Below are 12,541 nucleotides of genomic sequence, written 5' to 3'. Positions count from 1 at the left end.
GGGGGGGGGCTCTTGGGTCATCATCTCCCAAATCATGACTCCATAATAAATGTATTATATGAATAAATAATTGTCAATTATTTTTTTAGTTATCTAAGTATTTTATTGAAACACTCAAATAATATATTAATGCCCTCGTCTTGATACGTTTCTAGGCCTACTTAGATTGCAAAATGGGAAACTGCATACAGTAACTACTATCATTTGTGTAACGATTCACAGAATCCATCAATCACTCAGATGATTACAATCATGTTTGCCAATGTGTGAGTTGTGGATTTGCACATTGTAAGATGTGTGTGATTTGTAGTTCCATGACATGATTTTAAAATACATCAAACGATGTTTTAAAATACATAAAATATACACAAAAATCATTATCATCTTACAGGCTACATATATGGATTACACAACATAAACGGTGTGCTTTCATAACTCATATGGTCATCCTTTTACATGACTAGTTTTCTATTCAAGCGATATATCGCACGGGCTGTACAATATCCACAAATAAATGTGCAATGGGTTTATCTACATACATATTTCAGATATTTTTGAATGATTTCAGTGCTTATGAAAATAAGTATAATTTCAAACAGAAAGCATTTTTGTCTAACATTTGAGAAAAATGTGACTTGTGAAAGATGCAATAGCCTGTACATTTACTGTAGATATGTGAATACTGTTAGATCATTTTTACTTATGCAGTATCAGATTTTTGACATTTTTTTTTTACAGGTTTTTACGTAATAATGTATAAATGGCAGCTTAACAAACAAAATGAACACACTGTGTACGAAAGCCAAGGATGCAAATGTAAAGCATATATACAAACACACAGATATAAGGCAAGTATATACAATAATGTTAATATATATTCTCATATCATTTAATATCTATAAAGTGTTCTATATTCCATAATATCTAGAAAAGAACAATCAACAGAAATAGTAGAACATGTGTCCCTGCAGTGCTATACTAGTGAAAGTACAAACAGTTCTCTCCTTCAGTAGTCCTGACACTCTTTAACGTCTGGCATACACCATATCTGTAGGCCAAAAACAAAACAAAAAACATAATTTGTGATGTCATCCAGCTCTCCAACCTCCTAAATGTGTGTAGCTGCGTTTTGTGTTTGAAATGGGTAGCTTGAGTAGCCTGGTCGTATAACTGTAAGTGTTATAGTAATCTCTACTATCGTTGCCATGTCCTACGCGTTTGCTATTCCAGGGTAGTGGGTTCGATTCCCGGGACCACCCATATGTAAAACGCATGCACGCATGACTGTAAGACACTTTGGATAAAAGTGTCTGCTAAATGGCATATGAATACTGTATTATCTTACTTTAACCCAGACAGGAGTTGGCTAAGCACAAACAGACTGGACCAGGCACCAGGCTAATATTTGACAGGATAGGTAATTTGTGATGTCTTCTAGATATGAACTGCAGTACAGAGAGTTCTAAGGAATGTGAGGGCTTACCTCTTTGGGGGTCAGGGTTGACATTCTCATAGATGGGGTAGAGGGGGTTCTCCTGCTCACTGCGAAGCTTCCTGGCTCGGAGGACGTCTCTCATACACTGGTGGAGATACGCATACTGGCACTTTAAAGAAAAGAAGAAAAGAAACATACCCATATATATCAATGTCAGGATGTGTTATTACATAACACAGGTTCTGGAGTTAACACACAACTGCACATACACACAGAGTAACACAGAGTAAAACTGTAAAACTGTATCTCACACAAACACACACCCGTCTCACCTCAGTCTGCACCATGTGTGAGCGGTGGAGACGCAGGTCGAAGACAGCTCCGTAGATGTCTACTGTGTCCTTTGTGTCCAGCTGCTGCAGGACTCTGTCCAGGGATATGAAAGTCCCTGTACGGCCCACACCAGCACTGTGACAGAGAGGAGAGCGAGAGAAAGACAAAGCGAGAGAGCGAGAGAGAGAGAGAGAGAGAGAGAGAGAGAGAGAGACAGACAGACAGACAGACAGACAGACAGACAGACAGACAGACAGACAGACAGACAGACAGACAGACAGACAGACAGACAGACAGACAGACAGAGAGAGAGAGAGAGAGAGAGAGAGAGAGAGAGAGAGAGAGAGAAAAGGTTGGAGGGCAAATACAGTTTAGTTACCTTACCTAAACAGAGAGGGGAAATATAATTTGTCAACATCATTTCAGTCAAATTCTTTTGAATTGAAATGGAATTAACCTTAACTCTGGTCATTACTGCAGGCTGTAACTATACTGTCTCTTCAGGAAAGACGAGACACTATATCTCAGTGTGTCCTATGGAGTTTTTGTTTTGAATGGGAGACTAGGGAATTGGGACAGTGACCCACCTGCAGTGAGCTACGGTGGCCCCAGACCCAGGGGTCCTGTTGACATAGTCCCTGACGGTCCTGACAAACTGGATGAGTGACTGGGTGGTCTCTGGGACGCCGTGGTCGGGCCACACCGTGTAGTGGAACTGACGCACCACCCTGGAGTAGTTCAACTGGTCCTCCTGCATGGGAGTTAAGACACAGTCAGAAAGAGAGACTTAATAGAGGCTGACTACACACCGCTCGCTACTTACCTACTGTATGTGCTGTCACATAATGATACGTCAAGACAGCATTAGCTGCACCCAATTATGGTCATATTTCAAGTGTTGGAGAAGCTACTCTGAAAATATGGTTTAACAAGCTGCCAAATACTTCACACTGGAAGATGTTAGGCTACATTAAAGCTACCCTTCAGAAAAAATTTACTTAGCTAACTCAAGTTACTCACTACAACCAAACTACTTTGTGAAACATTATCATATATACAGTAAATCTGAAATGTCATAGACTACAAATTGCAAGAACAGATCATTTTTGGGTCATATGTTAACAGAATGTGAAATTTTGCCTATTAAACACAAAACAACATATTTCAAGTGAGAATTAGGCAGGTCTGATACTGCAAAATATTGAAATTATTGCCCGATTCACCCATATTTGCTTATATTTTTGCAAAAGTAGTTAGCCATGCCACTACATGGCAAAAAAGTTATTAACTACCGAAAACACTACCTAGATTTGAATTTAGTTGAACTACCAACAAGCTACTGCAAAATGTAGATAAATTACTAATTTAACTACATATATAGTTCACTACTCCCACTGTATTTCAATATGATCAAAAAAAACAATCACTACTATATGTGAAACTGAATTTAAGGCCAACACACAATATATCACTTTGAAGAAAAGAACCTGGTATTTAAAAAAAAATCAGTTTCCAGAATCAGTGTCCTGCACACTCACGCTGCAAATCTTGAATTCCCGGATAGTCCACTCTGGCAGCACAGACTCAGACAGCATCTGGACTATGAGGTCTCCATAATACAAAGGTTCCTGGTCAAAGGGCCAGTAGTGATCACACTTCACCTGGAAGGACCACACAAAGACGCGTAGATAGTAACATTGTAATAACATGTTGTTCAACAGAACATGATAGCAGCACTGGTCCGGACAAAGCAAAAAGGCAACTCCTTCTACCCACCCTGCCTTTCTCCACACACTGCGTCACCATGACAATGTTATTGACATTCTGCTCCCACACCATCTTCCAGAAGTCATCCTTGGTTCCAGGAAGTGGGCCCTGAGTGGCGATGTACTCCCTACGGAAGTTGTTCCCCTGAAACAAGAAGAGATTTAATTGACATTTCGTTTTTCACCTGACCCTTATTATTAAGTTTAATGAAGCAGCTAAAAAAGCTGCAAAGGATTGTCTGGCATGGCATGAGCTTGTGGCAGGCAGCCTTATGCTCCACAGGGAGTGTAGTAAGTAGTAAATCCCAGGTATACTAATTGAGGAACATGGCTGAGAATCAATCAATCAACCCTGCCCCGAGGAACTGAGTTTACGGCAGGGTTTCCCAAACTAGGGGTCGCGACCCCATCTGATTGGAAAATGGGGTCCTAAGAGAACATTTGCGCTTGGTTCATAGAACCTGGGTAACGTAAGTAACCTCTGGTAGAGGCGGTTTTAATGAACAGAGTGGTTTCTGTTTTCTTCTTACAAATGTTTCTCTATCTTTTGAATAGTTTAAGGAAGATACAAAATATTATGACCCCATCCCTGACATATATGACTCTAAGGAACACATACGTCCGTACTGTTTCCCTCTACTATGCCCACAAGCCGTTAGAACCGAGTGGACAATCCTAGGCACTAAATCAGACTGGGGGAAAAAGAACATCTTCAATGATTATGTTCTTTTCTACACAGAAGATCATACAACATTATTGCCTGATGATCTATTGAACTTCCCAATTCCTTTCTGATGCATCTTCAGATTGAAATACTGCAACAAAAAAAAGTACTGTCCGACTGTAACAGACTGTCATAGCCCAAATTCAAAAAGTAACATTGATTACACATTGAACTACTTTTACATGGTGGGGTATCTAAATAATTTTATATAAAAATGGTGTCGCAGGCCACCCAACCACCTCCAACCCTACCCCACCCCTCACAACTACCTCCAGCCCTCCCCCACCCCTCACAACTACCTCCAGCCCTACCCCACCCTTCATAACTACCTCCAGCCCTATCCCACCCCTCCCAACCACCTTCAGCCCTATCCCAACCCTCACAACTACCTCCAGCCCTCCCCCACCCTCACAACTACCTCCAGCTCTACCCCACCCCTCCCAACTACCTCCAGCCCTACCCCACCCCCCCAACTACCTTCAGCCCTACCCCACCCATCCCAACTACCTCCAGCTCTCCACCACCCCTCACAACTACCTCCAGCCCTACCCCACACAACTACCTCCAGCCCTACCTCACCCCTCCCAACTATCTCCAGCTCTACCCCACCCCTCCCAACTACCTCCAGCCCTACCCCACCCCTCCCAACTACCTCCAGCCCTACCCCACCCCTCCCAACTACCTCGAGCCCTACCCCACCCCTCACAACTACCTCCAGCCATACCCCACCCCTCACAACTACCTCCAGCCATACCCCACCCCTCACAACTACCTCCAGCCCTACCCCACCCCTCCCAACTACCTCCAGCCCTACCCCACCCCTCCCAACCACTTCCAGTCCAACCCCACCCCTCACAACTACCTCCAGTCCTACCTCGCCCCTCACAACTACCTCCAACTCTACCCCACCCCTCACAACTACCTCCAGTCCTACCCCACCCCTCATAACTACCTCCAGCCCTACCCCACCCCTCACAACTACCTCCAGCCCTACCCCACCCCTCCCAACTACCTCCTGCCCTACCCCACCCCTCCCAACTACCTCCAGCCCTACCCTACCCCACCCCTCCCAACCACTTCCAGTCCTACCCCACCCCTCCCAACCACCTCCAGTCCTACCCCAGCCCTTCCAACCACCTCCAGTCCTACCCCAGCCCTCCCAACCACCTCCAGCCCCCCACCCCACACAACAGAGGGGATTTTACCAGAGTGAAGGTTGGTTCGGATTTGTCCGTTTGTTTGGATAACTTACAGGAATGTAGCTGGCGTTGATGTAGTCAGAGCACGGATCATCATCCACATAGGACAGCTTCACACGGGTCAAGTCGTCTACACAACACAGGCCATGCACAAAGACATTGAGTTGGCAATTTAGTTGTCATATTGAAAAGAAAGAAATCTCTAAATTGTTTGTTTTTTTCTTGTTTTTTGTCTATGTATTCGAACCCTGTGAAATCGCATTGTGCATCTGACTCACAGGGAAGGATGTTGTTGTATCGGTTCTTCCCCCTGTTCTCTGGCAGTAGGGCTGTGTCCAGGGGCTGGTTCCTTCCTACGTCTTTCAGGTCCTTACACAGGAAGTGACACGTTAGGTTTACCAAAGATACCTACTGAACATACAGTGGCAAGAAAAAGTATGTGAACCCTTTGGAATTACCTGGAGCTCTGCATAAATTAGTCATCAAATTTGATCTGATCTTCATCTAAGTCACAACAATAGACAAACAGTGTGCTTAAACTAATAACACACAAATTATTGTATTTTTCTTGTCTATATCGAATACATCATTTAAACATTCACAGTGTAGGTTGGGGAAAGTATGTGAACGCCTAGGCTAATGACTTCTCCAATCAATGCGACAATATTGGAGATGTTGGTTAGAGCTGCCTTGCCCTACAAAAAACACTCACAAAATTTGAGTTTGCTATTCACAAGAAGCATTGCCTGATGTGAACCATGCCTCAAACAAAAGAGATCTCAGAAGACCTTCAGATAAAGAATTGTTGACTTGCATAAAGCTGGAAAGGGTTACAGAAGTATCTCTAAAAGCCTTGATGTTCATCAGTCTACGGTAAAGACAAATTGCCTATAAATGGAGAAAGTTCAGCACTGTTGCTACTCTCCCTAGGAGGGTCCGTCCTGCAAAGATGACTGCGAGATCACATGCTAACATCTCTGTTGACGAGTCTACGATACATAAAGCACTAAACAAGAATGGTGTTCATGGCAGGACACCATTCCACTGCTGTCCAACAAAAACATTCCTGCATGTCTGAAGTTTGCAAAACTGCACCTAGATGTTCCACAGCACTACTGGCAAAACATTCTGTGGACAGATGAAACTAAAGTTGAGTTGTTTGGAAGGAACATACAGCACTATGTGTGGAGTAAAAAAGGCACAGCCCACCTACTTCCAAAGGGTTCACATACTTTTTTCTTGCCACTGTAAATACTGTATGCATTTAATAAAATGTCATAATCAATCTACTATTTAAAACACTTTAAATTAAAAGGTAGGTGTCAGAGCAGGAAAATACATCTACACACGTCTGTATTGTTTTCTTTATTAAAGTAAAGTAAATAGGACTATTCCGACTTCCTGTAAATGTACTCCAATGCTATTATATGTGATTGAGAATGCCCAACGGACAGTGAATGTTATCCAGTCTTACTTCGTACTCCTCAGACAGTAGATAATTGGAGTCAGCCTGGAGTTTGGTGTAGTGGGACTCAAAGTGCATGATCTTGACGGGGCTGCAGCAGGATCAACAGATTTAAAAAAAGGTTTGAGCCAAACAGAGTGGAGCAAAAGACGAACCAAAATGGACTTAACAGTAATTGGGTGAAAACAATAACCGAAGCATTTAAAACATACCTTGAAATACGACGGTTACTGGAAAAAAAAAAGGGAGATAAAGGTATTATTGGCTCAAATGCATTAATGGTAATTTCTTTGTGAGTTTTTATCCTGCCAGGAAACACATGATATTTTATATATGTAACAAATTAAATGCATTAGAACTTATCACAGACTGCTCCTCCTCTTACCCCCTGACGCCCATGTGCACTCCTGATGTGGGCCTCTCCCTCCTCATGCTCAGTCGGACCACCCGCCGCTCCTGCACACTACTGTAATCACAAGTGTCGTATGTAGAGTGTACGTAGAGTGCAATATCACGCTGGTATGCAGTGTATAGGTAGGTCAAAGTGTGTGAGTAGGTTACATGGGGCAGGGAGGGCCAGGAACTCACACTTTGCAAACTTTCTGTCTGCAGATGAGCAGTGCAGTGACTCCCACCACCATGACAATGAGGAACATGCCGGCACTGATGCCCTCGATCACACCGCTCAGGGGCTCTATGAGAGGAATATACAACCAATCAACAGTCTTTCTCATAGAGGACCAATCACTCATAAGCATTTCTCACTAACTATCAATCACACCTCGGCATCATACACCATCAACCAATCAGAGTTGTGTGTGAATAGTTTCCCACCTGCTTCTGTGACCAGGGGGAGGGACAGGTAAGTGTCTGTGTAGAGGGGCGGGGTGTATCTGCTCTGCTCCTCGTCAAAAAGCTGGGTGAACGCACGCACACTGAGCCTAGAGAGAAGAGAAAGCCCACCAAGACACCCAGTATAGTCCCACTGTATGACACTAGCTGAAATGTTGTTGAGTCATTGAACATCTACAAACTATCTACTTGGGACTATCCAAATAAAGTGTTACAGAATTACACTCTAAGGCCCCAATTTGATCAACGACAGATAAAAGAAAAACAAACTGCGGGCAATATGACATCATCGTACACAGCGGGGCAAATTCCTACTTGCAGAAATCAGCAACAAAGAAACGACAGATCTGCCAAGACTGCGGGAGGAAACTGGATTGATTTAGGCAGAACCCTGTACTATACCTGTATGCAGTTTTGGGTTTGAGTGGGCCATCACAGAAAGGGTGGTCTCTGTGTTTGTCTGGGTCCTGCTCCCTGTCCTGGGCCTGTAGGTGGTCACATGTCCCCCCGAGGGTGTCCATACCCGTACCCAGGCTGATCGCAAAGCTCTGGGTCTCGCTGTCTGATCCCACTGTGCAGCGACTGGGGAAGTAGCTGGTTTGGTAGGCCTTGACGGAACTGTTCAATTTGTAGTCCAGATAGGAGGGTAGAGGGTGGTGCTGCTCTGGTTGAATGTTTTCATTGTCTGGAGGGGGGGGGGGGATTCACAATCACATCCATCCATGATTACAGTAATTCAAAGAAATCAACCTACTGTACATTCAGCAATTATAGAGACCTACTGACACAGAGATAGAGAGATAGAGAGACATACTGACACAGAGATAGAGAGACATACTGACACTGTTCACAAACACAAACACACGCTACAGAGCCCCAGGACAACAGCACAATTAGACCCAACCAAATCATGAGAAAACAAAAAGATAATTACTTAGCACATTGGAAATAATTAACAAAAAAACAGAGCAAACTAGAATGCTATTTGGCCCTACACAGAGAGTACACAGCGGCAGAATACCTGACCACTGTGACTGACCCAAAATTAAGGAAAGCTTTGACTATGTACAGACTCAGTGAGCATAGCCTTGCTATTGAGAAAGGCCGCCGTAGGCAGACATGGCTCTCAAGAGAAGACAGGCTATGTGCTCACTGCCCACAAAATGAGGTGGAAACTGAGCTGCACTTCCTAACCTCCTGCCCAATGTATGACCATATTAGAGAGACATATTTCCCTCAGATTACACAGATCCACAAAGAATTCGAAAACAAATCCAATTTTGAAAAACTCCCATATCTACTGGGTGAAATTCCACAGTGTGCCATCACAGCAGCAAGATTTGTGACCTGTTGCCACGAGAAAAGGGCAACCAGTGAAGAACACACACCATTGTAAATACAACCCATATTTATGCTTATTTATTTTATCTTGTGTCCTTTAACCATTTGTACATTGTTAAAACACTGTATATATATATAATATGACATTTGTAATGTCTTTACTGTTTTGAAACCTCTGTATGTGTAATGTTTACTGTTCATTTTTGTTGTTTTTCACTTTATATATTCACTTTGTATGTTGTCTACCTCACTTGCTTTGGCAATGTTAACACATGTTTCCCATGCCAATAAAGCCCTTGAATTGAATTGAATTGAATTGAATTGATATAGAGACATACTGACAGAGATAGAGAGATAGAGAGACATACTGGCGCAGAGACAGAGAGATAGAGACATACTGACACAGAGATAGAGAGATAGAGAGACATACTGACACAGAGATAGAGAGATAGAGAGACCTACTGACACAGAGATAGAGAGACCTACTGACACAGAGATAGAGAGATAGAGAGACATACTGACACAGAGATAGAGATAGATACTGACACAGAGATAGGCAGGCAGGCAGGCGGGCGGGCGGGCGGGCGGGCGGGCGGGCGGGCGGGCGGGCGGGCAGGCAGGCAGGCAGGCAGGCAGGCAGGCAGGCAGGCAGGCAGGCAGGCAGGCAGGCAGGCGATAGGTTTGTCTATATTGTTCAACCTTAATTCTGCTTACTTTCAGACTCGGTCACCACCACTGTGAAGAACTTGACTGCTCCGTTGATGTCACTGAACCAGCTGCAGTTAAACTTGAAGAAGATGGTGTTTTTGGTGATGAGAGCAGCCCTGTTGTTAACCCGGGTGCTGAGGGAAGGGAGGGGAGGGCCTGGAGGGAGAAACATAGCAATAGAACAGCTAGGATTGTACTGGAATGTACCTTGTTAGCCGGGAACATACATGGACTAGCAGAATCCTAGTCCACAGAATATCAGACCACAACAGCTTCACACCACAGTGGATCATAGTGGCCTTCGAACCATGTTTATAACTGGTTAAAGTGACCTATAAGGACCACAAAATAACTAGAGGAGACAGCAGTGAGACCATACTCAAAGTCAATGGCTTTGGCTGTCATTTAGCCATACAGAGTTGACCGTATCGCATCTCTCCCTGTGGTCATCATCACACAGTCACTGTGACCACAAGCCAAACACAACCCCTTTGGCACTCACGGTCGATCATGGTGACCACGCTATCCTCAGCGGCCTCGCTGGTCATGCTGTCGGAGATAGCCTTGATGGAGACAGTGTAGCGTTTGTGCGGCTCCAGCTGGGTGATGTGGTAGAGGGTGCTGTCGCGGCCCGTACGCCGGGAGTACACCAGGGTGCGGGAGTCCTGGTGGAGGCACTCAATGGTGTAGGAGTCACAGTCGGCCTCCGGGGGCCCCCAGGAGCAGGAGATGGAGGTGGAGTTCTGGGGGCGGCAGTGTAGGTACTGAACACGCTCTGGCTCTATGGAGGGGATAAATTGTAGAGGGCGTCAGAGGTAAGAACAGGGGTCCAAAAAACTATAGTCTCTCTACTACAGAGGTCAAATGGGTCAAAGATATTTATAACTAACTCAAGATAGTTAATCTGTGCCGTTTTCAATGGGAGTAAATGAAACGTAGTGGGCAGACAAAAAGCAAGGAGGTGGGCAGAGCATGAGCTAGCATGAGCTAGCATGAGCTAGCGAGATCCTATATTTCCGCTAGGGAACACTTTCTCTGTAAAGTGCGCGTGTGCAATAACTCGCCCTTGCACTCCTTGTAAACAACACAATTGTTAAAAACTTTAACAAAGGGTCGCATCTACAAAACATTGTGCACTCTGTCCGTAACTGATTCTAGTTTTGGGAACAGAAAACTATTTTGATATTGGGCTTTTCTTTTGTGAGAAAATGAGCAGAATGTCCGCTCAATTCCATCTCGTTCAATATTCTCCCACTATCGGCCACTGGGCTTCCTCTCCTCCCCATATTTGATGATGCTTATACATCCGGTGAAACATTTGGCACCTGCTTTTATCTGTGTCTGTAGTGTGCACAGGAGTTTGTTCTAGCCAAGCAACGACTCGACATCTTCTTAGTCTTGCAATACTTGCAACCAAACAGTGTACAGTATAGCGCCACCTACTGGTTCGGATGCTCTTGTGGATGGGCAGGCTGTAGGCAGGGCTCCCATCCTCACCAACACCACCAACAGCCCCACTGACAGTACGCAGGCTGAAGTTGTACAAGCGTCCGGGGTACAGGCCCTTAAGGATGCGGCTGCCGGAGGTCCGGGTGTGGTAGGGGTTGAACACAAACAGGTGGTCCCGCGGTTCCCACTGCAGGTCAAAGTCATCGTAGTCGCTGCCTGCAGGACCACTCCAGGTCAGTTCCAGGGAAGTGTTGGTGACCCCGCCGAATGACACAGAGGTAGGGGGTCTGGGGGCTGAAGAGATGATAACAACGCAAAGATAAGCAATTTGATGAACATCCAAGCAAATACTGTACAATAAAAACAGATTTTAGTGTAGAATATATGGTAATTGTTAAACATCAAGACATATCAGGACAGCCCTCAAGAAAGCTGCTCTTTCTTCTGTACATCCATATGTTCTCTTTACTGACTCAACTAATTCCCCCTCTACACTCATTGACAATCATCTAGTAAGAGAGGACTCACCGGTCCTGCCCTGAGTGGTGGCCCTGTTTGTGAGCTCTCCACTGCGGGTGAGGATGACAGCATGGTAGAGGCGCCCGGGGATCAGCGTGGGGACGGCATACTCCGTGGCGTCGGGCCCTAGAGCCTCCTCTGCCTGCTGGGAGCCATCTGGGTTGTAGACAGACAGCAGGTAGCCGCTCAGCTCCCCCTCTGCACGCTCCCACGACACCCGGAGCTCCTCCGCCTGGGGATGACTTCGGGCCTGCAGAGACGTCACTGCAGCTGGGACTGAGGAGGACGAGGAGGAGTGGAAAAAAATCAGATGTCAAGTCATGATGTAATGTCAGTGAGCGTGACGGATACAGTTAGCACTTAGTTGTTTGTTTACCACATAGTTTATGTGAAAGAAACACCTTACGTATGTGCCATCACGTGATGTGAAACTCACATCTTATCTCAAGTAAGAATTTGTCTTTATCATACCCTAGACCGACAGTACCCCTCCTCAGCACTAGAGAGCACAGATGTTAGATTTTAATTTGATCACCCTGTCATTGCTGAGATTTGTCCTGCGCTGCAGGATTTACATAAATTCACTGAAAACCCACACTAACACACAGTTACATTAACAGGATTCCACTTTTCATGCAGCCTCATTTTGGCCAGCTAATAAGACTAACCACCAATCAAGCAACATAAAATTGTTGGAAAAGTGTGAATGGACTAAACGTTCAAATACTGTTGCTGCAGGATTATTTTGCT

At 44.8% G+C, this 12,541-nt stretch overlaps 1 protein-coding gene across 1 annotated transcript in view; it reads right to left on the bottom strand.

Moving 5' to 3' along the window:
- Positions 1-92: 92 nt before the first annotated feature.
- LOC110524302 (receptor-type tyrosine-protein phosphatase beta) overlaps positions 93-12,541 on the bottom strand; it is a 38,834-nt gene continuing 26,385 nt past the window's right edge. Inside the window, exons 17-34 of the mRNA XM_036979176.1 lie at positions 11,801-12,067; positions 11,267-11,566; positions 10,326-10,604; positions 9,830-9,979; positions 8,177-8,459; positions 7,757-7,863; positions 7,511-7,616; positions 7,308-7,388; positions 7,135-7,152; positions 6,932-7,013; positions 5,736-5,826; positions 5,511-5,587; positions 3,545-3,679; positions 3,307-3,429; positions 2,356-2,519; positions 1,768-1,903; positions 1,484-1,604; positions 93-1,048 (exon numbers count right to left, since the gene is read on the bottom strand). Of these exons, the coding sequence (XP_036835071.1) occupies positions 1,026-1,048; positions 1,484-1,604; positions 1,768-1,903; positions 2,356-2,519; positions 3,307-3,429; positions 3,545-3,679; positions 5,511-5,587; positions 5,736-5,826; positions 6,932-7,013; positions 7,135-7,152; positions 7,308-7,388; positions 7,511-7,616; positions 7,757-7,863; positions 8,177-8,459; positions 9,830-9,979; positions 10,326-10,604; positions 11,267-11,566; positions 11,801-12,067 (2,543 nt within the window). The 3' untranslated portion in view covers positions 93-1,025. The remainder of the gene's footprint in view (positions 1,049-1,483; positions 1,605-1,767; positions 1,904-2,355; positions 2,520-3,306; positions 3,430-3,544; positions 3,680-5,510; positions 5,588-5,735; positions 5,827-6,931; positions 7,014-7,134; positions 7,153-7,307; positions 7,389-7,510; positions 7,617-7,756; positions 7,864-8,176; positions 8,460-9,829; positions 9,980-10,325; positions 10,605-11,266; positions 11,567-11,800; positions 12,068-12,541) is intronic.

Source organism: Oncorhynchus mykiss, chromosome 1 (genome assembly GCF_013265735.2).
Source record: "Oncorhynchus mykiss isolate Arlee chromosome 1, USDA_OmykA_1.1, whole genome shotgun sequence".
Classification (NCBI taxonomy): domain Eukaryota; kingdom Metazoa; phylum Chordata; class Actinopteri; order Salmoniformes; family Salmonidae; genus Oncorhynchus; species Oncorhynchus mykiss.
This window is presented reverse-complemented; position numbering and strand designations above follow the sequence as displayed.